Here is a 26,909-nt window from a genome sequence, read left to right as displayed (position 1 = left end):
AACTCATAGAAGGCGATAAATTCCATCTCAACACGGAAATCCCACTTAATGCTCATCAAATAAAGAGCGATAGATTGTGGTGGACAAAAAATGGAAAACCACTAGTCGATGTGGATGGAGTTGCGCCACATAGCGCAAAATTCACCTCCAAATCTTCCACAAAGTCTCCAGGGTCTGCTGTTGTGGAACTGATCAAGAAAGATCCGGTTTCTGCCGAGGATACAGCGACCTATGCGCTGATGGGCGAACCGAGGATTAAGCGCGGTTTCAAGCCACAAGAAACGACCTATGCTACGATTGTTGTATCTGTGGGAGAAAAACCGAAAGCTGATGTTGATGAGGTAGAAAATGAGCCTGCAGCCGCATCAGCTGGTGTGGAAGGAAAGAAGGATGAACCAACAAAGGAGGTTCCGGAGGCTGAAAAGCTTCCAGAAGAACAGGAAGTTGACGAGGCTAAACGGAAGAAGAAAATGAGTAAAGGCGAAAGTGGTGAGGAGAAGCCCAAAAAGAAGAGGAAATCCATTGATGGTGGAGCTGAGCCAAGATCGTCAGAGACTTTGCAAGAGGAAGAAGTCAAACCCATTCAAGAAGTAAGGAAAGGATCGCTTCCAGCAGAGCCTGCAATCTTGACAGGAAATGTTGTTTCTTTGATAACTGGTGCCAAGCTACAGCTATCGACTTCAGTTTCTCTAGACGCTCGTCAATTCAAAACAGAGAAATTTTGGTGGACGAAAGATGGAAAACCCTTCTTAGATGTGGATGGAATCACTCCTAGAAAGGCCATATATACTTCCAAATCAAAACCGAAACCACCAAGGTCCACAGACATTGAACTGACTAAAAAAGAGCCTGCTACGGTCGAAGATACAGCGACGTATGTGTTAATGGGCGAACCCAGAGTCAAGCGCGGCTTTAAGTCTCAAGAAACTACTTACGCTACAATAATTGTAAAAGTGTCGGACAACCCCCCAGCGATCTCTGGAGAGATCACAGAAGCATCTTCTGAAATTTCTGTCTCAAATGAATTGAGGGAAGAGGAGCAAATCAAACCGGAACCTATAGCTGTAACGGAAGAAATGACGATAATAGAGGACGAAGAGAAACCTAAGGACAATCAAGCCTACAATCTGGTAGGAAAGGCAGCGGAGGCAGATATTAAGGAAAGGAAAGAAAAGAGAAAGAAGAAGTCGAAATCTCGTGAAGGTGAGGGCGAGGAGGTGAAAAGGAAGTTTAAAAAGAAAAAGGCTTCAGATGAGGATGTAGAAAAGTTGGAAGAGGCCGCGCGTGTGGTAGAGAAGATTGAAACTAAACCGATTGAAACCGTGGAACTCCGCTGCATTGAAGCCAATGCAAATAAACGTCTGGGACATGAAAAGATACCCATTCCATCTGGTGAACCCTTATGTCTCACTGTCACTGGTATTCCACCAGAGGTGCCTTCTGTTCTATGGACCCTTAATGGTCAGCCAGTTCGTTCTGGCAAACGAGTTCAACGTCTACTTGAGCCAAACCCTTTGGGCAAACGCTATGATGGCGAACTCATGGCTCAGCTGTATCTTGATTCCACTGTCCTCCTTGATTCTGGAGATTACGAGATAACAATAGGTAAACTTATTAGTCTCTAAAATTCCTTGTGATTTTTCCACTTTCTTGGATGCTTTTGTTCGTTTTTAGAACCTACTGACTTATGCTCAATCAAAGCGCATCTTTCCATCCCTGTGGAAATCGTTCCAGCAAAGAAAGCACTAGCAGAGCGGCGCGGTCGGATGGAGAACCAAGAGGGGGTTAAAGGAGAGGGGGAGAATGTGAACGTTTTGCAAGTTCAACCAAATCTCTGCCAGCCCTTGGGTTTTGCAGCATGTGAGGGGCAGTCCATAAGTCTTGTCGCAGATCTCAGTGTGCCAGTTGACAAAGTTCCACCGGAATCCGTTTCCTGGAGCCGCAATGGCGTCCTTCTATCACCAGATGATCCATCGCATGATTTCTCCATTCAAGCCTCGGAGAAGAATCAGGACCACACTTCGGTGATCCTGCACAAGCCCGCAGTAACTCTGGACGATGTTGGATTTTACTCAGTCACTTATAATCCTCTGCCAACAATTAAGGAGGAGCCTCTTGCTGAGGCAGCAGATGAGGAAGGCTATGGAACCGGATGGGAGGTTGACTTCCCAGAACTCCTGATATTTCCTGCTGAAACAGTCCCATGTCCAGATCTTTCCAAGACTCCAGTTTTCACCAAGGAGTTACCAAAAGAGATTCGCGTGTCCGAGGGCGATACCATCACTTTGGATGCAGAGATTGCCAAACCTCTCCCCGGATTAACCCCTATATGGTCAGTGAATGGGCGCGATATCAACGTAAGTGACACCTGATGGTTTAGACCCACTGAATCTTCTGGTTACGCGTCGCTATGGTGTTGCTTTCAGCCGTCCAGAACCTCAGAATACGTGGTGTGGGATAGTGGAAACTACTTTGCGTTGACTATCCCTGCTGCTAGCAAGCATCATCTGGGTGAGTACGAGCTCAGATTGTCTGCTAGACAGGGGAGGGAACCCGTGCTGACGTCGTGTCATGTCAGAGGCAAGTCGGACTTCGGAGCTATGCCCCATGCCACACCGAATCGGTGAGTTCCTTTTAAACAATGGCTCCACATTACTGAATGCACTATTTAATTACCATGTTTTGCATCACAGTACTCCTGAATTTGACATAGTCCTTGACTCAACCAGGTGAGACTAATGCAAACTAATCTAACCACTTATCAGCACAGTATGAATCGCTCTATCCTTGAATGTGTCATAAACCCATTACATATTATTTCTGTGCATGCACTTCGACGCACTAAAATCTACATATTGTTCCGATTAATTTCAAGGATAGTCTGCTAGAATCTCCATTGGAATGAATACAGAACACTTGAAATTTATTTATTCAAAATGATAGGAACAATCAGGTAATATGAATGATGAAGTTGCTCATATCAACGATAGCAAGGCTCCTAAGGTTAAAAAAGACAATGAAAATTGCGATATATGGTTTGCTACAATCTCGAAAACTAAAAATGCAACATACTTAGGCTAGTTTACCCGCCAATGTGTTTCAGTCTAACCATTAAGGATTACTAACCCATCAGAGGGGGATGGTGACAAGAGTAGGCGTAGGATAAAGCACCTTAGACGCAGTAATTTGAGAAGTCTCATGGTATCAAAAATAAATAATCACATGATGTTTGAGTAGGTAATTTTCGGCATTTGGGTGACAGTTGGTGACTTCAGTTTATAGTTATACTGCTATCAATGTTCTAGCCCTTAAACTCAAAATAAGAGCATACTGCACTTAACCTTTGAATGCCTATTTAAGTAGCTCTTTATAAACATGCTTTAAATGCCTTTCCATCGCATCCCACCGGTCTTCAACTGCTTGATTCATGAACACGCACTTCACAATCAAATATCAAAGCAGTCCTCAGCCTAGTTGAGTGCTTTAACGGTACGGATTTGGCAAACCCTGAACATACTCTTCGTATGGTTAGGTTTGTTATAAAAAATTTCCGGCCGAAATTTCTTAAGTTATCAACAATAGCAAAGCAAATTAAAAATGAAATTTAGGAAAAGAGGAACTTTTCGGAAGTGGGTAGGGAATGCATTCAACACCCAGCTTTCATCAGAATATCGTTGTTACACAATAAATCCAGCTAACCGCATCCATAAACCATACTACTTTATTACGTCTCTTGAAATAATTTTAATGCAAATTTCAGAGCTACCTATGTTTCTCACGGCATTGCACCAATGTTCACCAAAAAGCTTACAGATTTGGACTGTTCTTCTGGTGAAACCATGGAACTAACCTGTCGTGTCGTTGGTGATCCCATTCCACACTTTTTCTGGTGAGCTGGAGGTGACTGTTATTTCGCTATCATTTGCACCGAAGGTGATGATTCTCCTCGTCTTGTAGGCGACACAATGGAGAACTTGTGGAATCTGACTATCATCACCGAGTTCGAAGCTATGACAACACCTCCACACTGAAGATCTTTTCCGTTGAACCTAGAGATCGTGGAACTTATATCTGCAGTGCTGTTAACGAACTGGGAAAAACTCAGACCTCTGCAAAGATTTCCGTTGATGGTACGTTTCCTCCAAATAATACAAAAGCTCGAGTTAACTTCTATATTACTATCCTATGAGGAACTTATTTAGGCACGAATGAACCTATTGAGGAGACTGAGGTAGAAACAAGCAGAATCCGGCCGCCACGATATGGTAAGCGAATCGAAATGTCATCCTTCTAAGATTATTTCTGCTCAAGATATCCATTAAACAGCCTACCTTTAATTTTCAGGTCTTCCTAGAACAGCTCCAGAAGGTCTAATGGTTGAAAGCGCAACTCCAACCGAGCTGACGATTCGTTGGAGTCCAGTGTCCCAAGAAGAACCTAGTGATATGGTCTACACCGTGGAAATGTCCAAAGATAACGGTTATTTCTGGAGTCCTGTGCTTACTGGTCTACAAACCACTCGTGCCACCCTTCCACATACCATTGCTACACCTCTCCAGCCTATTCAGTTGCGTGTCCACGCTGAAAATGCTCTTGGAACGGGCCCGCCTTCTCAGCCCGTACTCAAAATCCCACCTCGTGCCTGTGTGCCAAATATGACTGGCGTCAAACCTGTCATCTCTAATGTGGATCTAACCTCAGTCATGATCACGTGGTCTGGTCCTTCTGGCGGAGCACCCTCCAACGTCTCCTACATTGTAGAGGTGCGGGAGGGCACAAGAGGTGACTGGAAGCCAGTAGCCTCGGGGCTGAAAGATAAAACTTACACCTATCACTTAAAACCTGGAGTCTCTACACTGGTGCGTGTTCGGGCTTACAATGAGTTTGGAACCTCTGAACCATGCGCCACGGCCATTGCTAACCTTCCAGTGGAGCACTTAATTCCAGATTTTGCGATAGATCCACCATGGGTATCCGTTATTAGACCAGATGTTAGTTGCTCCGAGAAGAGTGCTTATCCAGGACTCATGTTACATTGGAAAGAGGCCTATCTTCCGGAATACTGCGACGACTGTGTCAGTGGCTTGAAACCCATCTACACATTAGAATGGAAGAAGGGACGAACTGGACCCTGGCGTATGGTAGACGACTGCATTGTCGACACAACAGTCTACAAGCTTCCAGGATATATCGTGCGAGCTGTTCAAGAGGCATCTACTCCCACCTCACAGAGTCCGGAGATTCGAGTTGTTTGTCGAAATGACTACGGCTCGACCCTACCCACAAAATCTCTGCGACTTACCAATTTCGGTCTACCGAAACAAACAGACTCGGAGACAGAGAAACTAACTCGTTCGGGTGAAGCACTATTCTCTCTTCCAATAGTTGCGCCTTTAGATGGTGAAGAAAGGTCTCCGCTGTGGCTCACCTCCACGGATATCGAGAATGGAGTTAGTCTGAAATGGGATGAAACTTTTCGCTGTAGAGATGGCAATCTACATGGCAAATACCGTATGGAATATGCTGTGATGCCCATCGGTTATACTACTGAACCTGAAGGCTTGTGGGAGCCAGTTGGACCTCGGTCTCAACCTATTCTCGGCGACTCTTACTGCCTAGATCTACCTCTCCATTCCTCTGCTGAACAACGGATTAGGCTTCTAGCTCTGACGAACAATGGTTCAGTTTTCGGGTGGTTGAATGCCTACAGACAGGTGCGACTACCCTCGAAGCGCCAACTTCTTCCATCGCCTGTGGAAGGTCTGCGAGCCCGTGTCTTCCAGCCGAAAGAAAAAGGCGAGGCCTTCTCTGTACGCCTTGACTGGAATCATTCCGGTCAAACCGAGGGAGAGAGAATTTTGGAGGAACAGTTGGAGCCTGGGGTGTTTTTCACCCCACAGGTAATTTCCTATCGCGTGGAGGTTCAGGAGAACCATGGATTGTGGCGTGAAATTGGCACTGTGATAGGTTCCTCAAAAACGTTCTTTGAACACAAGACGCCGATGGGCGGTGTCACTCTTCGATACCGAGTCATACCAATCAATCGATTCGGTGAGGGACCGGAGGTAGAAGTGCCAGCTGTCCACATTCCCAAACGGCTGTCAGAGCTTCAAGGGTGAGATATAGGAAAAATTTTGGGCTTTGGCTTTCTAAACCTGCTTTATCTGTCAAATTTCTGTCTTATTTCAGCTGCGTGGAAGACTTGAAGGTTCTGATAGTGGCCCCTCGTTCGGTTTTTCTGCGCTGGCGTCTAGGGGACGAAGCCATCGACGCGTTGGAATCGATGGGACGTCGAGTAGTATCTTCTTCTCCCACTGCGGCGCGTGGAATGGGTGACAGCGGCTACGAGGAGAACGCAGATTTACATGGTCTTGTCCGTTACTGCGTGGAGCGTCGGGACGCCTTCTCCTCAGGCTGGTATCCCGTGGCAACTGTCGAGAGTTTGCAGGATGAGTTGACGGGCAAGGTGACACTGCGTGACTGTCCCAAGGAGATGTACGGGAATGAATATCGAGTCATTGCCTTCCTGAACAATCAGCCCTGTGCCCCGAGTAGACCTGTGAGGATCAACGTAAAGACTGGTAAGTTTCATAACGACCTCCTTGTGAACTTTACGCTTAAATCTGGCATTTCCTTTGAAGAACCTTCGTATCTCCGTTTTTACAAGAGAGTGGTGATTTTTTGAGCGATTTATTCCCAAAATTTGTTTAACCAATCTAAATATTCAATTTCTTAAAAAAATACCTTTGAATTTGTGCATACGAAATGTGTTAATTGATAGAATACTTCGGAAATACGACATTCTCTTGTTTTATGAAAGATTACATCTGCAAAAACACTTTCCCGATTAAGTGAAGACTGAAATTTTCAAGAAACAAACTACCAATTCATGCGATTAAATGTTTCAAATATTGTTTTAGCCAGTTATACCTGTCGAGAAGACGATAGGACCACTTCCTAATCACGAAAAGCTCCCTTACGCAGGTCTGGACTTCGCTTAAAATACGTAGGAAATAATGACATCTCAGAAAATGTCCATCAAGTGTGCAGAATTGGGAGCTATCAAGAAACATGATCAAGCTGCCCCGGATCAGCTCTAAGCAAGGTGGTGGATCTTTAAAATTGAGTAGGACGAATTTTTCAGATTTTACTCATTTAAAAGTGGTGACCCGTTACTCTAAATGACTGGATCATCTGGATTTAAGCATAAATTGCAATTTTAACAAAATCCGGATATTGTTTTAGTCAGTTTTTTCTAGTGGATATAAAATTGTTCGCAAAATGATCTCTAAATTAAGCTAAACACAACTGTACATAGTACAGACTTCTAAACCACCTGGAATCCGCTTCATAGCAGCTAAAAGCCAGGATAAATGGAGACTGCGCGTAAAATAAATTTTGAGTCAGATTTCTACAAGCTTTTACTCTTAACCGATTAAATTTATGAAACTTTTCTAATCCAACCGGTATGTAGAATTATACTGCCCTTGTTTACCTTTCATGAGTCTAAACGTCAAAAAAATTATGTAATCTCTTTAAAGCTGAACTGGCACCCGATCTCTCCTACCACAAGGCCAAGGTGGATGTGAGCAAAGTGGATGAGTATCAAATTTCCTATCCTGAGGAGAATCTGGGAGGTTTCTTTAGCAGTCATGTCCTGGCCTCTACACTACCACATAGTTTGGAAGAACACCTCACATTTGATATTGAGGTAAGCCTTCATTTCTCTTCCTTCTCACTTCAGAGCTGAAGCTTGTTAAATAACATCGAATCTGCAAGTGATTTGTGAAAGGGCTGCAGAAAGTGGTGTAAGCAGCGGTAGTATATATCTACGCCATTATTTTGAAGGTCAGCCCTTGAAAGAATGGAAAGTTCCAGCTCTTACCTTCGTGATTCTTATTTTACTGCTAAACTAATCATCGTTACATTAAAACCACATTAATATGTGAATTTGCGCAAAGAATAGAGCGCTCGCTTCTTTCCCATCATCTGTTACTTCCTCAGTCAGCTAAAGCTCACCGTTTGGAGAATGATTTTCAGTAAATTGCGGGTGTCTCTGAATTTTCTACCCAAACATATATTGCTTGAAACGTCATAAATAGGCGCATCATGTAAGACTAACCCATTCTCCTTTTAGGCTGTGTGTGGTAACAGGAAGGAATGGGAGAAAATTGCCACAGGACTTTCATCACCTGTCTTCTCATGGGATAAAGTGAATCCTCTTCTGCCTTATTCTTTTCGCGTTGTTGGCCTAAATCAGTTTGGTGTAGGTCTACCCTCTCGTGCAACTCACGTGGATGCTCAAGTTGGTGAGTGCTGACTCGTGAAACGCTGTATTTAGCTTTTAAGATCTATTCAACTAATCGTAAAATTTCCGGTACCTCTCTTTTAGTGATTCCTGATCTTTCCTTTGTGGTTCCAACGGTGCGAGAGGCCATGGGAATTCTTGAGGGTCGTGAACCTCCGGAAATGCGTTGGCAGACACCAAAGGTTTATAATCTCACTCAGACCTTGACGCCCTTCACTTATGAAGTGCAGATGCGTCGAGTGGCCTCTGGAAGTGCCTTAGATGAGTGGGAGGTCTTTCGAGGGGGACTGAAGCAACCCCGATGTTCCCTAGAGGGTCTAGATCCTACGCAGGAGTATGTGCTTCGTGTTGTAGCAGTGACTAACTTTGGTCGGGGTGAACCCAGTCAACCTACGAGGAAGCGGAAATCACGGGCTAGAAGTGAATGTTTTTCCAGGATTATTTAATAATAAAGATCTCTTTTTTGATTCTTGGATGTAGTGAGCTATTAAAGATGAAATATGCGATTACCATAAAACGTCATGAAATTGGATGGCCCTGTTTTACACGTAGAAACTGTATCATCCATTCTATGTCTGCGTTAGTCGTTTGAATCGGAATAAATGCTAGATTTTTCACTGGAAATTTGTATATTTTTTTTACTGACTCAAATCTTCCATTTATTTTCGTAGTTTTAGCAGTGCTTTAAAAAATGGAGTTGAGTTAGTGAAACAGTCTGGCACCATCTTGTTATTATCTTATGACGTAACTTGTTCCCTCTTTTAGACTCAAGTCAGTCTATGGGCAACTACAGTAGCCTGAGCAGTTCCTACGACTCTAGTAAGTCATTAATACCAGCAATCTTCAATACTGTGGATCATTTTGAAGTTTGTGGAATCATTTCCTCATGTGCTAGGCATGAATTTCAAAGAAATTCAGACAAATTAATGTCAGCCCAGTTACTTTGGAAATAATTTAGTTAGTTCAGCTTTCGATTGGAATGGCATGTAAATTACCAAGTTTTTATACAAAGAAGACTGCGAACGTGCGTTTTACGATTGGCTGAAATTCGTGCAGTTTTAACAGATCCACTTGACCATGCTTATCATTATTCCCACGTACACTTTTGCGCGGGCAATAGGATAACCTTTAAAATTGTTAATAAAACAAGGATTTTACAAAAATAATCTCGAGTTGTACTTCAAAATCATGCAACCATCGGTCTTGCTGGACAGTAGCCCGAAAATAAATTTTACTGGTAGCCCAAAGTGACGTTGAACCAAAGACCACATGGTCAGGCCCTATCACCACATTGCCAATGGGAATAGCCAATCCTGAAAAGCGACGTATTTATTAATGTCTCGTCTTTAGTACCACCGCAGTTTGAAAATCCTTCGCCTGAAGTCGTCTACGTTCCGTGTGGTGGAGACTTGGACCTTCGATGCACTCTCACTTCCATCAACCTGAAGAATCTGGTGCAGTTCATCTGGTTCTTCAACTACCAGGAGATTCCAGATGTTCCCAGTATGTCTACATACGTCGAATTTCTTCCGTTTTTGGCTTGAATAATTAATTGCCCTTGTTGACAGTCTTTACGCATCGGTTAAGCACCCCTTATGACACGGTGCACTTGTTTACGCAGGAAGATAATTTATGATTTTGATACCAGTGGAAATCGTTCAGTTTATCCGCTGGAATCAAAGTCGCATCATGTAATATCTATTGTAAGATATGCTGTGACAAAAGAAAATTTCCTAGGTATTCAAAGAGGTGACTCTTTAAGCACGACTGTAAATTTTCTTGAGTTTTAAATGTATTTTCATTGAAATTGGGCTAAAACGCTGATTTTTCTTCCCTTGAAGACTTGAAGTAACTAAATTTTCTAACCCTTTTCTTGATCTCAGTCGATGTATAACGCGGTATTAGAGGATTGTAATAAGAGAGCATTTTGTCACAAGTATATGCAGAAGACATTTATCGCAGTCCTACAAAAAGGCTGAGTGGCCAAAACTGTGAAGATTTTCTAGATAATGGGTGGAAATGAAGTTATTTTTGGTGGGGACAGGGAGCTATACTCACCGAACAAAACCTATCTCCCTTAGGTTAGTATAGAGAAGATTTGGAGCGTTTAAATCCTCTTGTTATTTATTCTTCAAGCTAAGATCTTTATTAAAGCACAAGGCACGGTTAGTATTCACATAGAAGCAGGACTGGCTGATATTTTCATTGATATTTGCAAAATGAAGTCCACTGTGTGGAATCTGTACTTTTTAATACAATGCCCTTTTTATTCGTAAGCTTACTTTGGTATTCTATGGCCATTAGGCATACTTCGGCAGAGAATTCCTTTTTAGTACAGTTGAACCATCTTAGGGTGATGATAATTTATGCTTTGATTAGACGTACATGATGAGGCTGGCGTTGCATAGGATGGGTGAATGTTTGCAGAAATTGCCAGAGTTGCCGTTAAGGTTCAGACATGTGGCCGTCTTTTAAACATGTACATCATTCAAACTGCTTACTGCTGAGGGTGCTATTACCTTGAAAAGCGCAATTAAGGGCTCCTTGATTAGCGGACAACCGCGAGTTTGACTTTAACATTTTCAATCACAAGAAGCTTTACCATTATCCTTGTACCATTTTTGCGTGCACACATGCTCCCTTGATGTATGGTGGCTGAATAGGTCCACGATATGCGTGCCGATTATCACGCACACACCTCGATTACCACCACACGTGGTAAGCAATACAATGTAGTTTAAATATGAAAAATTTAAAGCCCGGTTGGACTTAAACATCCTCCGTGTAAATAATGTGCATTGTTCTAGCTGCTTTTTAAGTAGTAGTAAAGTGTTGCTTTAGATTCAATGGAATGGTATACGACCACCATTGATGGTCACGCTTACACAAGACATGCATTTTCTCCTAGGTCATCTGAAAGGCATATTGGAGGGCACGTCTTTTATTTAATTTATTTTTTGGGCCCTAAGGTAACCCAAGCGCCTATAGTGATTATTCATTTGTTCTTTTAAATTGAACGAGACATTTAAAAGGAGCATGTCTAACTTGTGGTGTCTTACCTAAGTCAGAAGATGATAACTTCGATTTAAAAGGGAGATGTGTAACTATTAATAATGTTTTCTTTCTTTATAGAGCACGAGCAATTTCCGTCGGGCTACTTCCAGCACGTGACTGGCGGTGGAAAGTCGGCCCAACTGCGACTCTTCGATCTCGACGAACGCGACTTTGGAACATACACTTGCAAGGCCGTTAACAATTTCGGCACTACTGTTAAGGAGTTCCGAGTGGTTAGGGCCGGTGAGTCAGCAGGAGAGGACCAAATTTAGTCACTCCACCGAATTTTTCTCTTCTAGAGACAAGGCTTTTATGGTAGTGGAACTAGCAAGCTTGCTTCTTGTTAGAAAGTGGCCATAGTGTAACGGTGATTACATAAGTGAGGGTAATATTTCAAGGGAAATTTGACTACTTTTTAAACTAGAAAATATCAAATTCAACCCGATTAATGTTAAATAAGCATTCGGTTAATTTTTCCCGAATTTGAACCTCAGTGGATTAACTTTTTAGATTTCAAGAAAAATTGTATGAGGTAACTTCAAAAAATCATTTTATTTTATATCTTAAAGCTATCAGGGAAACTGTTCGTTTATCGAACGACTCATTGAAAGAATTTCCCCACTAATAGGAGTCGCGGATAAAACTGCCACCTTCTGATGGTGATCTACGACCACTCACGAATTCTGTACAGATCGCATTTCTTACTCCATCTAGGCCAATGGTTAAAAATTAGTTCCACTTTCTACTGATTTTCCTTCTCGTCATTTTCAGACGCACCAGTGATCACGGAAGTTCCTTTACCAATAGTAACATTGTCTGTGCACCATACCCTTCTACTACCCTGCTGTGTTGACGCCGTGCCAGCGGCCAGAATCACATGGACTCGGGATTCCAAGCGTCTTACTTCCTCGCACCGCACGTGGATTGGTGGAGAGACGAGTTCTGTGGCTCAACTCGATTTTTCCGCAAACGAAAGAGAAGCGGAACTCGGCGAGTTGACTGTAGACGCCTCCTTGCGTGTGGAGAGGTGCGTTTTTCAAGACGCGGGCCTCTACACGATGATCGCGGAGAATCCTGCGGGAAGAGCTCAGACTAGTTGTATCGTGAGGATTGAAGGTAAAGGTGGTCTGAGTTATCGTTAATCATAAAGTGACCGACTCGATCAAGCATTTTTTGGGAATCTATAGCTCTGACACCACAAGTCCGGTCCTAGTTTCTCTTTTACTTCGGTGATGGCTCGGAAGATAGGCCATTCGCTCTTAATGGCTATCGATGCTGTAACCGCCAAGTGATGGAATGACTTGAGAAGTTGATACCAAAGTTTCCGCAGATAAAGTAAGCTGGAACCAATATGGAGAGGTCAAAATCCGACACATCAATTTTAACAGCTGTAATAGTTTGATCTCATGAAATGACTGAGCGCACATCGTGCCTTACGGTGGGTAAAATCGAAACTGTATTGAAAACTGGTTGATTTATTCACATATAATGAAATAATAACGAAGAACATTAATTTATGCATGAAAAGATTCAAAAGAAAATTGTTTTCTTAGGTTAGATCTATCTTTCGACACATTTGCTGCCATTGTCACAGAGAAGTGACGCTCCACTTTTCTTATCCAAGCTTGACATCGTAGTTGTGACTTGTGCTTTCTGGAAGTGCAGGTGTTAATGTCATATTTAGGCTGTAGAGTTTGATTTTCCTCCAAGCCTCTGGTAGAGAATTTTATGCCATTTGATTTTTGAAAAGTTACATGTCTGGCATATTCCATTGACAGCATCCAGTGAGATCACTTCTGAGTTGTGAGCATATAGAATAAACTCCTTTTTGATCGACTCATTTCCCTTTTCAGAAAAACTGTCTCCACGAACGATTACACCAAGATGGTCAAATATAGAAAAGCACTACTTTGTTCTTCATCAAATAGCTACGTGAGTTCAGATCTTGTCAGATTTTTGAAAAAGTACTGTATATTTTGGATAATATTTTACATTTTGAGCTACTTACATTGGGGGATTTCGTCATTGTTTCGATAAATGGCGCGCAGAATTTTTTGTGATCAGTTTCCTACTCCTTAGAATTTAAAATTGTTAGTGACTAAGAATAAAAGCAGATCCAACGCACTTTTTATTCACAAAATATAAGTGACAAATTTTGTGTTAGCCTTTGCCTTATGAAACACTTCTGCAGCCAACATACCAGACACTGGTCACATGACATGCATTTTTGCACAGCCCTTGTCTATTTATGGAAGCCTGAAAATAAAAAAGTCGCTTATTCTTCCACTGCAAAGTATTTTCAAAATTGTACAATAACTTCTAGGAGTGATATCAGGGAGAACATCAACATCCTTACTAGTAGTGTATACTTTTTATAATTAATTTCCAGAGGCTCTTTCAGTCGCGCTCACTTGTTGATCGACAAGAAGACAAGTCGGGAGTACGTGGGCAAGGCCTACGCACTGGTGGATCCTATGACCCGTGTGCTGGGTGCTCGAGAGTTTGAATGTCTCAATCGACTGCATCACAATAATGTCGTAGAGATGGTCGACGCTGTGGTCAGTGACGATTATCTCGTCCTAGTCACTGAGAGGTGGGTTCTATTTCTAAATATTTCTGTTTTTTTAGACCCTGGATTGAAGTTTCTAATTTAGAACAAAGCTTTGATAGTTTGATGCCAATTTACCAAATACTAGGTCCCAAATTTTTCGCTCTGCACCCAGACCTACGATCTGGGTGGCTTTGAGCAGAAAGTGGACCCTTAAATCACTATAGAGGAGTTATTTTCTCAAACTAAAACCCTCAAAGGATTATGATATTCACACTGAGCACTTACTTTCTAAAGGCTATCCGGAAATCACTTGCTGGAAGAGATCATTTTGGGGCATACTTGGACGGAGGCAGCTGCCACGATGCTCATCAAAGAACTCCTTGAAGCAGTGGCACATGTTCATGAGGAAGGCATTGTCCATCTCGACATTCAGGTAGGTTTTTTTAAGTAATACTAATTTCAGAATTTCATTCTGCTTACTGTCCCGTTATTACCTAAGTCATCTCAATTTTTGGTAGCTAGTAGCTTAAAGGATAAGACAATGGAATGAGGTCTCTACACTTTTTTAGCCATCAAAGGACTTCTACTATAATGACAATTTACTAAAATTTTTCATAATTTTATCTTTTCGAAATAAAATACTGCTTGTATAGATGCAAAAGGTGTTCCCTGGTACTTCAGCTTATTTAATACAGTACGTAAAAACTTCCACTTATTTTTATCATTAGAAAAGTTTTCACTCGGTCTTTGAATCGCTAGGAAAAATACGACCTTAAATCACGTTTACCTACTATAGCCGGACAATATAATCTTTCCACGAGGCACTTCTTCACGCACTGCTGGTCTGGAAGGGTTAATGCAGGCGCTCAACAGTCTTTCCGTCGACACCGCAGGCGCTGGCGGCCGCAGTGACGTCGGTGTTGTCTCATGCTTTGTCAAACTCACTGGTTTCTCAATGGCTCAACCCATAGGTCAACGTACTGCCCTTCAAATGTCGAGCATCATGCCTCCTGCTCTCTGGTGTCCTGATTTTGCTGCTCCAGAACTCCTTAGCATCACCACCGCTTTGAGCACAGAAGACGACTCAAAAGTGTGCGTCGGATTTGCTGCTGATGTCTGGAGTATCGGAGTCATCGCTTATCTTCTGTGGGTTCTCGTCTTTATCGTAATTTTTTAAGCACAAACTTTCAATGAGTAAACTTTTCTTCCATTTACCAGGCTCTTTGGAGAGCATCCGGTCATTCGTAATGCAGATGAGACATTGAAAGTGGACGATTTTGCTTCAATAGGGGACGAAATTGCTGAACTGATGACTGCGTCAACCGAGGAGTTTGGAAATGATGTTTCACCAGAGGCGATTGACTTTCTTTGTCATCTGCTTGCTACTGAACCTTGGTGAGATTTCCCTTTCATCGATTATCGTTCTTTACGATTGTTTATTTCACCGAAATTCCTTAAATTTTAGCAATCGGCCTACTGCTAAGGAGTGTTTACAACATCCATGGCTTGCAGAAGGTAGACGAAGTGCTCGCAATCTGGAGAATAGCCTCAACAGCCTCAAAGCCTACCAGCGCATCTACCAAAAAAGGGTAACTTTATTCGAGGCTTCCAAACATGTCAGCCAAATGTGAGTTCATATGCAAGGTGTAATTTTAGAAAACAACCCCAACGGGGAGCCTGTGCCGGGAGAGCTTCTTGCGTTTTGCTGGACGCGCGTGCATTGAAGCGGTGCCAGGTAGAAGATCTACGACACCGCCACCATCGTCAGAATCGCCGATGTTGATGGAGACGCAGAAGGATTCCCCACAACTGCCACGGGCGTCTTCCAGTGATGGTGGATCTTCTGAACGAGGATGTAGTATTGATAGAGATTTGACGAGTCGAATCACAACATTGATGGTTCCACCGGAGGAAAGATTTGGTTTCACTGGGTCGGGCACTTCTTCGTTGAGGTCCTCGTTGCTCCATTTGGACATCGACGAATAGTAAGACTACAAGTCGATTTGACTGAGTGGAGTGTTATCTACCCAACGCATTCTCATTTGCGTCGGCAAAAAGAGCATTGTGGAACACCTTTAATCACTGTCGAGATTTTAAAACTCTTATGCACTGTCAATATGATTTAAAGAGCCTCTCATAATAAAATAGGAAATTTCGTCCTTGTAAATCTACAGGTTTTTCTGGCTGATGTGAATGACGCTTTCCGTTATCTTTCATGTTAATAAATTAGCGATTCAAGTCTTCGCTTACTATCAGACTGTAGCAGAACTGGAAAGCTATAGGTGTGGCTAGAGGCCCATGCCGCCAAGAAACTGCCAAGGCTTAGGAGCTTGTGTAGTAGAATGGACATTAAAATCAAGCATTAGTTCATGTCACACCACAATCTTATTGCGAAGAATCGAGTTAAATACGGTTTTAAATTTGGTAGATTGCAGACCCTTATCAATGAAAAATATCCTATTTGTCTACGCTAGCCAAATAAACAAATCACCGCTTGAGTCACCCTCACCACGCCTTGATCCCTGGAGTAGCAGTCCCAGCCTTCTTTCTGCCGATGACTCATCCGAACCCATTAAACGTCTCTGCGATAACATCTCTAAGAAACGTGACGAGCAGATTCTCCCTGTGGAACCACACCTCTGTGAGGGTCCGTTGAAATCCACTACAAAACTCGGTATGTCCTGAACTAGCCTCCAGATTTGACGGTTTGATAGTAGCATTTTCGGAGTTTACTTTTTTGAATAGTGTTGCAGCTTGGGTCTTTGGCATCCCTTTACTTTCTTTTTAATACTATAGCTCCAATCTTCTCCAACCCACTGCGTGACAGTCGCATCGACCCACAGACGAACAGTGTTTTCTTTTCCTGCCAACTGGCTAGTCCCCCACGTCTGCCAGCTCCTGAACTCCTCTACCAACGCAACGATGTGCGCGAAAATCTTGAAGCTCTCGGAATGGAAAGCTTTGCCCTTTGTGGAGGCGCTATCAGTAGTGGTAGCGGTGGTGCTGGCAATTATAACAGTGGTAGTGTGGCAGCAGCGTGGTACCTTGCGGGTTGCCTGCTATCAGAAGCACCGGGTGTCTCGCTAGGAGCTAGCTCTGATGGTTGGCTCTGGCTGCGTCTTGACGATGCGCAGCGTGGAATGGCGGAAAAAGTAGTAGAGTGTGTGGTTCGAGCTAGAAATGGAAAAGCAAAGACGAGAGCAAGAATACTTCTGCCTGGTAAGTGATTTGATAGAGCCAGTCGGCTAGCTTTTACCCATTTTTTATGCCAATTACTTTTTCGGCAAAAGTGGCTCAAGCCAAAGCCTATTTGTTCTACTTGCATTCTTCTTCCCTGTTTTGGGGTAAAAAAGAATCTCTCGCTTTTATACTTTGGTTTTTGTAACCTGGAAGAAGGTCAATATCTTCACTATATTGCTGGAACTATATGAGCAGCCCCAATCACCCACGATTATACCTCGCCTGGTACTGTGATAGATTATGCTGCAGCACTTGAAATCAGTACTGTTTGGAAAATTACTTCTCGGTGTCGTTTCTGATTCGGCGATTCACAGAACCTGTTTATTTTGATATAATATCTGACCTATTTGGGCGTAGGCTTTCTTCAAAACACCAACGGAGTAGGGAACATTTGTTGTAAGGTGTCTGATGTATAAAACAAGTCTCGCCACATTACCACTCGAGCTGTTTTAAGTGTTTCAAAGTGGCTCCATTATGTACCATCTACCGTTAATTTAATGAATAACAGCGCGCATTAACGCGATGCCGTATTTATACTTCGTAATGAATAAATTTATTTTTTAGTGGATGAGCCTCATTCTCGCTATCATGCCTTAGTCTTGTCAATCTCATTTTACAGAACCGCCATCACCTCCTGGTCGTCCAGGCATCCTGCAGTCAGCCTCCACGGAGGTTCTCGTTGGCTGGACTTGTGGAAATGATGACAGTTGTGAGGACTTCATCTACCGTGTAGATGTCAAATATCCTGGTATGCATTCCACAGTGACTAAAGTTCCCACTTTCACTCTTTTCGCTGAAACACTGTAATCTTGGAATGGAGGAAAGGCTGCAATCCTTTGGGTGGCATTAGTCGGTCCTTACTTCTAAGGGCATGGTATAAAGACAGTCATTGTTGTCAAGGTTGCTGTGTGCTTCGAGGCATTGATTTGCCACATTCTTCAGAGGAAGCGATTTCACTCATATTTCGATTGTTTTCTCAGTGTAGAGTCCTGTATTCTCTTCAAGGACGCAGTTGTCCATAATGCCAAAAAAATCCTTATTACGCATACTGGAGAGAAACGTTGACAAGTGAAGAGCTCGCGTAGTTAACTTAGAGTTAAAATAAATATTGCTTTGTACAGAGTAATGAATGGCTCAAAAGTTACTAACTTGAGTATCCGGGCTAAAAAAGTAATCTAATCAATCTTTGTCTTTGCATTAGACGCCAAACCGGTTGCTTCAGCATGGAGAACAGTAGGATACTCCGTGGATTGTCGTTTTCTCATCTCCGGCCTGCAACCAGAACAGGCCTATCGCGTGCGGGTGTGCGTCCGCAATGCTGTTGGCTGGAGTGCCTACAGTATCGCTTCCTCGGAGTTTCGTCTGCATTCTGGTGAGCCCAACACTAGTGCTTAAGTGGAAGTTAATTTTGTGGTCTCTCATATTCATTCCCAGTGGTTGGTCTTGATTTGTATTCCGACGATCCAGTTGATACAGTAAATCCTCTCTTCAAATGGGCTACCTTACTCTTCCATTGCTGTTTGAAGAGTTTATTGATATTGGTACCAAATTTACACCTAGGATTTTCAAGTTTGAAATGCAAAGCGTTATTATTCTCATGTATTTAAGTTTTTACAACACCGGAAAGTTTGTTAATAGATTCCATCTTGTTTTGAGAATCATCAGCGGCACTTCTGCATTTATTGCATTGCTTTGAAACAGCTTCTAGGGTGGAATCCAAACAATGAGGTTACTGTCACCACAGTGAGAAGTTTATCTTAGTAGCGTTTGAACGCTAAACTATGTTAAAGGTCTCAGGAGTGCAGACGTAATTCTTTGATCTACTTATGCACCTTGGTAAAACACTTTTTAAAGAAGATATTTTCAAAATAAAACTTGCCTAATAAAATAAAAGATTCAAGTTTTTCTGAAACACCACCCTTCTTGCACCGCCTCCTCAGTCACCTAGATTAGTCTTGGAATCTTGGAATATGGAAAGGTGTTAAACTCCTGATATCGCTTAGCATTTTTCTTCTCATACCAACATTAGGTTCAATCCTATAATTCATTTCAGGTGATTCGTTTAATAGTGAACTCGTTTTACAATTGAGGTAACAGAGCTTAAAATTAGCCTGTTTACAGATTCATCCGTTATGTGTTTCCTTATCAACAGAAGAAGGTCAACCATCAGCATTTGAGGCTGGATTTATTGGCAGCTTGAAGCAGAATTGCTAACGTTGCTATCAATTTGTCATCTGCCTAGTTCCCGAAGACATTGCCAGACATATGAGCCAAAATTATCATAATTATAGGCGTCCAAAATGATCAGAATGCTGAAAACAATTGCATAAAAATTCCATGAGGAAGTAATGGATAAGTATCTGGTTGTCAATTTATACTTATTGTTACAGTTTTTTTCACAGGTCATGCTAGGACATTGCCGTTGATGGACAAGGAGCGCGAATGGATTCTTCGATGGCGACAGGCCTCCCATCCATTCGGCCTCAGCGACCACCCCGAGGCAATGTCGACAACTGCGTCATCGAAGTCCGTCGGTGCCGAACATGAGGCCTTCAGACGACCACCACCCTCTGGAGTCGTTAAGGAAATGATCCAGGCTGGGGGTCTGTTTCCCCATATGGAAGCCGTAAAGATGCTTTGTCGAACAGAGGGTCTTATTTCAAGGTGATTTAGTGCTTGAAAAACCGCATTATTTGTTAAAAATCTAATGACAACACTCCATCTTCCTTCGCCTGTCCAGAGGCACTTTTGGAAACAGTGCCCAGCTTATGACGCTCATCCGATGTCATCCAGCTCTCGTAGAACGGGGAGACTTGCCAAATCAGCGACCAGAGAAGCAGCCACTTCGACTACCCGCTTTTCTCATAGCCCGAATTACACGGCTCACCGATGCATCATTTGCGGAATCATTGGAATCCCAAGCACGTCAACAGGCTCTCCTTCTCACCCTCCTTCGTTCGACGGCCACGACTCCAGCCTCTGGAGGATTGGAAGGGGCTCCCCTCTTCACTCAACAATTTGGCATCCGCTCTCCCTGTCTTCTGCCACAAGGCATCAGCCTTGGCTGGCTGGCTAACGACGCCGCCAGGCCAACAGTGGGGCTAGGGCTTGCATCTTGGATACCAGGAGGAGCGCTATTAGATGTCCTGTTAGCGCGTGGAGAGTTCACAGAATTCAGCGTGGCGCGGTGGGTCTATCAACTGCTTTGCGCACTCCGATGGCTCCACATAGCCTTTCAGGGACGAGTGCATGGACGGGTGGACTTTGACAAAGTCCAGGCAGCTAGACGCACCTCGGCATTACCCGATATTGTTTTGACTGGAGTGGAGCCCACAGAACCTTGGGAACGACGAGCCGACTGTTTCACTGGTAATTACTTGGGTAATGAGGCAGGAAGAATGAGTGATGAGGATGATGGAACTTATTGGCACCTTTCTTTGGTTCTATTATTTGCTAAAATTCTGATTAGGTTTGGGCAATTGAGACCTCAAAAGTGTTCGAACATAGGTAGTAACAACAGTGTTGCGTCCTGTAACTTTCTCTCCAAGATTATTTAGGGAAAGTAAAGCAAAAATTTGTTGTTCTGAAGAAAATGTTGCTAATTTTTTTGTTGTTTATTTTGTTATTTCAGCACCTGAATTGGATGACGGTGGGAAATGCAGTGCCCTGTCTGATCTTTGGAGTGTGGGCGCTTTCGCCTACATTCTGTAAGTTATTAGCATACGCATATCGGGTGATAAATGAATCAGCTATCAGGTAACCGAATAAGCTTGTAAGGTCTTTGGTGGGGCATGTTACAATGAGTTTTTGACAATTGTAGGGACTGATTCAAGGGATTTGATTGCTTTCATTATCACGTCTATTGACCCTACTTATTGTACTCTCTTCTTATTTTCGATCTTTATGACATGAGATTTCAGTTGAACGAGTGTGATGTGGTTCAAGATTGTCTTCTCCACAGATTATGTTAAATTAGGTTCCAATGTTATGGCAGCAGGAACACCTTTAATGATTCCACTTATGCCATTTGAAGAATGTGGGCTATCTTAATGTACCGTCTAGAGGTGGTTTAAAAATTGAACACTTTTACTGACATCTTCCAAGATTCATAATTCTCATTTTTTCGTCATGAAGAATTGCGTATCAAGATAAACCGTCGGCGACGCTTAGTGTGAGTGATAAAACACATCGTTTGAAACTATATTAACCCGGAGAAGGCCATAAAAACTGAACAGATTTGCCCCGCCCACGCCCATTAGCAGTTGTTACTTTCCTTTTTTCACCTCAAAAGCACACTATGAAGAAAGAAGAATCTTCTGCCTGGCTTGCGATGAGGAAATTCCTCCTTGTTCCTATGTTCAGAGAACGTCTTATGGGTATTTTCCAAATGATCTAGTTTTCCACAACCCTAAGATACCACTTGATTGCAAGAAGTTGGTACTTTCTGTGTTTCAGACCATAAATTACGCATTTTTCTATAAATTTCTCACAGAAAGTCAAAAAATTACCACTGTTATTTATCTATTCGATACAATACAGGTAAAAAGGAGACGAGAAAAGCTTCTTGATGAAAACCCTTTCGAACTAGTCGATCAGTCAAAGGGAATTCCCCTTCTCACAAGTCATAACAAGATCTCATATTAAGAAGCTAACCTGTGAGAAGATTTAGATATTGAATTAGGTTGGAAAGGGGAAAAACAGCGTATATCTTCATTATTTCAATTCATCATGAGACATTTTCGAAGTAGTGATTACCTGATTTTCCTGACGTTAAGTAATGACACGTGAAATCAAAGATACAGTTGGGGAATAAAGGTAAGGTAGAAAGGTCGAAAAAGCGTTTTATTCAAGTTTATCTGGTCATCTTAACAATCAAAATATAAACTCCTTATTAAGCAGGAATGTGTTTTCAGTGGTAAATTAGTTTTTATTCCACAGAGGTAGAAAAGTGTTGAATAGATGAAAGGGAACTGTTGCTGCCTACTTTGTACAACGCTATTATTTTTGGCGTATTTCGGTCCACAAGCCTACCTACCTTCGAGATGGCTTCTGATTTCCAACTTCTAACCCTAAGACAAGTTCCTAAGTAATTCAAATAACCCTTGGAGGGACTGCGACATTAATCATCTACATTACTACCTTTTCCTGTTATGCACTCATGCATCAAAGGGTAGTCAAGCATGCATTTCTTCATTTAGCTTTCCTCAAACAGTTTCAACTTCTTTACAATTGTTCTACTTCTGCAGATAGTACCTGCTGATAGGAGTTTGAAGCACCCTGTACGTCATGCTAGTGTCCTCATTCTTAGCCTTTATATTCTGTTCAACTGCAAGTTTATGCGAGAAAAATGTAGCCACTTATCAGGCATATGCGATCAAAAATGATTTTGTGTCTCCAACGCACCTTCGACTCAATGAATGCGAGAGGACTATTTCTTCACTGTTGGCCCAATGTATATATAGGTTCCGCGGCTACCGTCAACCCAAAGTAACAGTGGTTGTGGTGTGAACACTCATACAATAAGTAAAGACGAAGACGGGATAATGCTGATTGGTGACTGAGTACCCTCACTGGAAAGATTTAAGTCTCGACTACCTGCGGTCCCAACTAAAAAACCAAAGAGAACAAAGCCATTATATTAGAGGACTTGGAGAGGGAACGAATAGCATTAATTCCTACCTACTTATAACATTGAATTACCTTGTCTCGAACGTATTTTTTATCACGTATAAAGCGCATCATCTCAGAGAATTGACCAATTAGACGAAAATAAAACGAAAGAGCCAAAACGAACTTTTCTATATATGGCTAATTTGGCTTGGCGAAGCTTTTAAATACTCAACAACACAGATGTCCTAAACATCGAAGTAGAAACATTTCGGGATCGTAAACATCTCCAAAAGCTGTAAACCGCAGGATTAATAAATTACTTGCAGGTTATGCATGAACACGACAATTTTTCACTAGGAGCTCTTCACCGAACTGAGAGTATGATTTGGTGCTTTTAAGAATCATAAAATCACTTATCACCATATCGACTTCCTCAGTTAGAAGTTTATTCACACATTTGCTTACCTCTCCTCTTTTTCCACCTTCCCTGCAACAAGTTATAAAATTTCCTGATAAACTGTGGCAGAAAAAGACAGCATGTCAAAAAATTTGTCATAAGATATGGACGGACCCGACTAATTTTAAATCCTCCTTCTCATCTCATCATTTCTATTGGAAAGGTTACAGGGGGGAATTTTTAACTCGCCTTATGTCAAAAATCTGCTTACGACTCATAAATCACACCAAAAGTTTAAATCTTCTTTTAGTAATCAACTTATGCATCATATTTATTCAAATTATGTATTCTAGCCGCGTTCCATTAAATCCTTATCATAAGCTGTACTTATTCTGGAAACCCATTAATATTCCATGATCCCATTGAAACAAGACCCTCACTGGTGAGTTGCTTTCAGCCTTTCAATCACAAAATAGGATTGTCATTCTATTATCCTCAGTTACCATGACCAATGCTAACGCCACACAAACGGAGTTCTGATTTTCTTACCTAAATGCAAACCTCAAGCACATGTGACTACAAAGGTTACACTAGAATAACAGAACACTTAGTTTTTGAATTTCCTCCGAGACTCATCATGTTAAGGGCATAAGTTGGTGATTCGATTTATACACGGTTTCTCTCTTTTCTACCCTTTACGCCCAGCCTCCTTGCCGAGAGTATCTCCACCTCCCTCGCAGACCATCAGGCCTCTCGAACGCCTACTCCTGCAGGTGAGAAAGCAATGGATGCGGTGGAGACGTCAAGACGGCTGCAAAAGAGAGTTTCCACAGTGTCACTGCCCGGTGGCTATCGTCATCTCGACCGGCCAGTAGTCAACCTAAAGGCCATTAAACATCTCTCTAAGTGGGGCAGAAGATTTGTTTACAATGCTCTGCAATCGGAGCCCATGTGAGTTCATAAGAAAAATCTGATTTTCTGAAGAAATTTATTGCTAATCGACGGCACGGAAGCATATACTTTGGTACCGCGATTTGCGTAAAAACTTGGAGAAAAAACTGTGGTTTGCGTAACAGCCTTTGTGAACGCCTCTAATTCATTTTAGGAGCCGTGGGTCGCTGGATTTTTGGCTCGAAAACGATTGGTTTAGTCTACGACCGGAGGTAGTGAAACAACTTGCCATGAATACAATTCCCTCCAAGTATATCCGTGCCTTTCGACCCTCAGAGAACCTCTACGGCGTCGTTCCGCTATTCCCCGACGAGGCCGATCCCCTTTCAACGGTGTAAAATGTCGTTCTCCCTCATTTCGCAGTTTGTCTTCCGCCTATCCACTTATTGCCAACGCCTTCGTGAACGCTCTGCCGTGATTGTTTTAACCTTCCTCACCTTTTTTCGTACTTCGTGTCTTTCAAAACACACACGGCTACTACAAAAGAAGTTGACCTTGCACTTGCTCAATGTTTCTCGCATCACTATCAATTTCTTCTCCCTGTCTGTCCGTCTCGCCCTTGAAAAATTCTCCGCTTTTGGCAGCTTCGTGCGTAGCTTAACACCGCCTAGCTTCCACATAACAGGGACATCGACATTGATGCATTTCGATTGAAGGATATTTTAGCGCTGTAAACAATTGAAGGTTCCTTCAAAAATAGAATTTCCTTCACCTTTTTTCACACCTTCCTTCCGCTTACTTCACGTGCGTAAGTACTTAATCATGTACTATTACAAGAAAATAAGGTGCAATCTTTATTTAAATCCTTTTCCCAATTTACGGGTTATCGGTCTATTAACTATACGCATCTTTAGTTTATAGAATCGCAAATTATTGACTTCCTTATTTGAATTTTTATTAGCAAAGTAAGAAATACTTCCTGAGAAGAAGCCGAGAAAGACGTGGCAGACAAGTCTGGTCAGCAGTTGGATTTCTATGAAGTAACCCCTTTAGAAACCTCTACTACGTGAGATGCTCGAGTGGATGATAATTAACCAATGGTATAAACTCTTTAGGAGGAACTTCAACTGCACCTATTTTGAAGCATAAAGAACTGAGTTGGCTATCCAGGTTTAACTTAAAGGATAATCAAGCGAAAAATTTCTCCAAATGCATTGTTGTAAAAAAATACTTGTCCGACTTCCATTTGTAACCAAATGGACACTACCCCCCCCCCCCCTGCAGCCACTTTTTTGACAATTGTAAACCGTCAAAATTGATATGATCCAATACACCTTCAGAGATGACTTAGAGGTGCAAAGATGCCGCATTGATGGGGGTGGCAGGAAAACCCATATTGAATAAAAACAAGTTCTACGAGTTATAGAATGAAGACATCTGCTGTGGCTGGTAGGGTTTGTAGAGTTTTTAGTTTTACAACAGAACTATCGAAATAATGTTAAGTTCTGATAATTACTTTCAACTTTGTCGCAAACTGCAATATGAACAGGAATGATTAAATAAGGAGCAGATGTGAAAGCGCCGAAAAATGTTGCCTCTGGATAAATATACTTACCAAAGGAAACTGGGATCAATTATGCTCGCTAAAGGGCATCTTCCAGTCCTTAGTAGTATTTTCCGAATCCATATCTTTCCGATCCAGTCCACTTTATAGAGAACGCAATATTTACGAAGTGACTAGCAATCCATCCGTGATTTAAAACCTCGTGGCATCTTCGTTCCAGTCTGATGGTTGATTATTCAACCAAAGCGGAGTAGAGAAAAAAGGTGGGCTGGGAAGAGCTGTGTATTATAAAGGTATTTGGCTACCTCTTAGATTTACTCACTTTGGCACTTTAGTCACCAAAATTGGTTGAATTTCATGCTCATAAATTTCCGGTCCTTTTGTGTGTTGAGAGTGATACCCATTATTGGATTATAAAGTTTTATCCAAACCGCTGGATGCGTGCTTAACAAATGGTCACTTACTTAGCGAGTTCACAACTAGTATGACTTTTAATCTCTAATTACAGGTGTGGACTTTGAAATACAGTAAATTTTCTTTTTTCTTAGTATTTAGTAGCTGGATTATTGGCGAATAATTAGCAGAGAGTAAAAATTGGAGGGAGTATAAGGGAAAACTTGTCACAATGGATGTTTTTAATCATAAATGTCAGAAAGTCAACTTGGAAATGCGTATAAACAAATGCATTACAATACATATCTGTTTCAACTAACCTTTTAGGAGGGAGACGGGTAGTAAATATGAACCCTTTGAAGGATCAGATGCCACCGATCTCCGAGAAGGTAACACAGCATGAATGGGCTTAAGCTGTGACACCTGAATCCCTTCATTTATCGCTACCTAACAAGGCATGTCCTCTCTCGACTCGTTTATTCGTTTCAAGACTTAAAGGCAGCGGTGGAAGAGAAAAAACACCGAGCCTATCACAATACTGTCACTTATTATTCATTTTCAAACTAACAATTCAAGAAACTATTTGTTTACTCAAACACAAGTCAGTAATTTGTGTTTAAACCTAACTTCTTTTGTACTTTTCAAGATGAATGTCAATTCTTCAAGTGAGTAATAACGTGTTTCCCCTTCCTTGAAATGGATTTTACTTTCCTATCAACAGGAGGTCAGTTTTTGGTGCTATTGTGGCTAATTGCCTAATGGTGATAAGTGAAACCAATGAATTTACGTAAAGCATTCGAATTCGGAAATTTGAAGTTGGTTGTTTAAAAGTAATTTGTGACATGATTTAATGCTTACATGAATCAAAATATTTCATGCAAATAAGAAAGCACATCCTAGC

At 42.0% G+C, this 26,909-nt stretch overlaps 1 protein-coding gene across 1 annotated transcript; it reads left to right on the top strand. All coding sequences in view use genetic code 11, as the record gives it.

Annotated features, from left to right (window-relative positions):
• Nucleotides 1-239: 239 nt before the first annotated feature.
• On the top strand, nucleotides 240-24,449 carry EGR_09712 (Myosin light chain kinase, smooth muscle; the record flags this gene model as incomplete). The annotated part of the gene is made up of 31 exons (XM_024498961.1): nucleotides 240-1,605; nucleotides 1,675-2,357; nucleotides 2,427-2,623; nucleotides 3,761-3,889; nucleotides 3,958-4,130; nucleotides 4,203-4,265; nucleotides 4,345-6,115; nucleotides 6,190-6,581; nucleotides 7,542-7,711; nucleotides 8,138-8,309; nucleotides 8,393-8,728; nucleotides 9,074-9,127; nucleotides 9,659-9,811; nucleotides 11,441-11,605; nucleotides 12,134-12,478; nucleotides 13,216-13,294; nucleotides 13,752-13,955; nucleotides 14,208-14,346; nucleotides 14,710-15,059; nucleotides 15,132-15,308; nucleotides 15,379-15,502; nucleotides 15,570-15,898; nucleotides 16,388-16,587; nucleotides 16,710-17,132; nucleotides 17,773-17,901; nucleotides 18,355-18,525; nucleotides 19,556-19,817; nucleotides 19,894-20,522; nucleotides 20,785-20,860; nucleotides 23,866-24,111; nucleotides 24,266-24,449. 31 exons carry the CDS (start codon nucleotides 240-242, stop codon nucleotides 24,447-24,449), a joined length of 9,891 nt encoding a protein of 3,296 aa, XP_024346629.1.
• Nucleotides 24,450-26,909: the final 2,460 nt, after the last annotated feature.

This window comes from Echinococcus granulosus (assembly GCF_000524195.1).
Source record: "Echinococcus granulosus chromosome Unknown EG_S00162, whole genome shotgun sequence".
NCBI classification, from domain to species: domain Eukaryota; kingdom Metazoa; phylum Platyhelminthes; class Cestoda; order Cyclophyllidea; family Taeniidae; genus Echinococcus; species Echinococcus granulosus.
The sequence above is the reverse complement of the archived record's forward strand: the minus strand, read 5'-3'. Positions and strand labels throughout refer to the sequence as shown.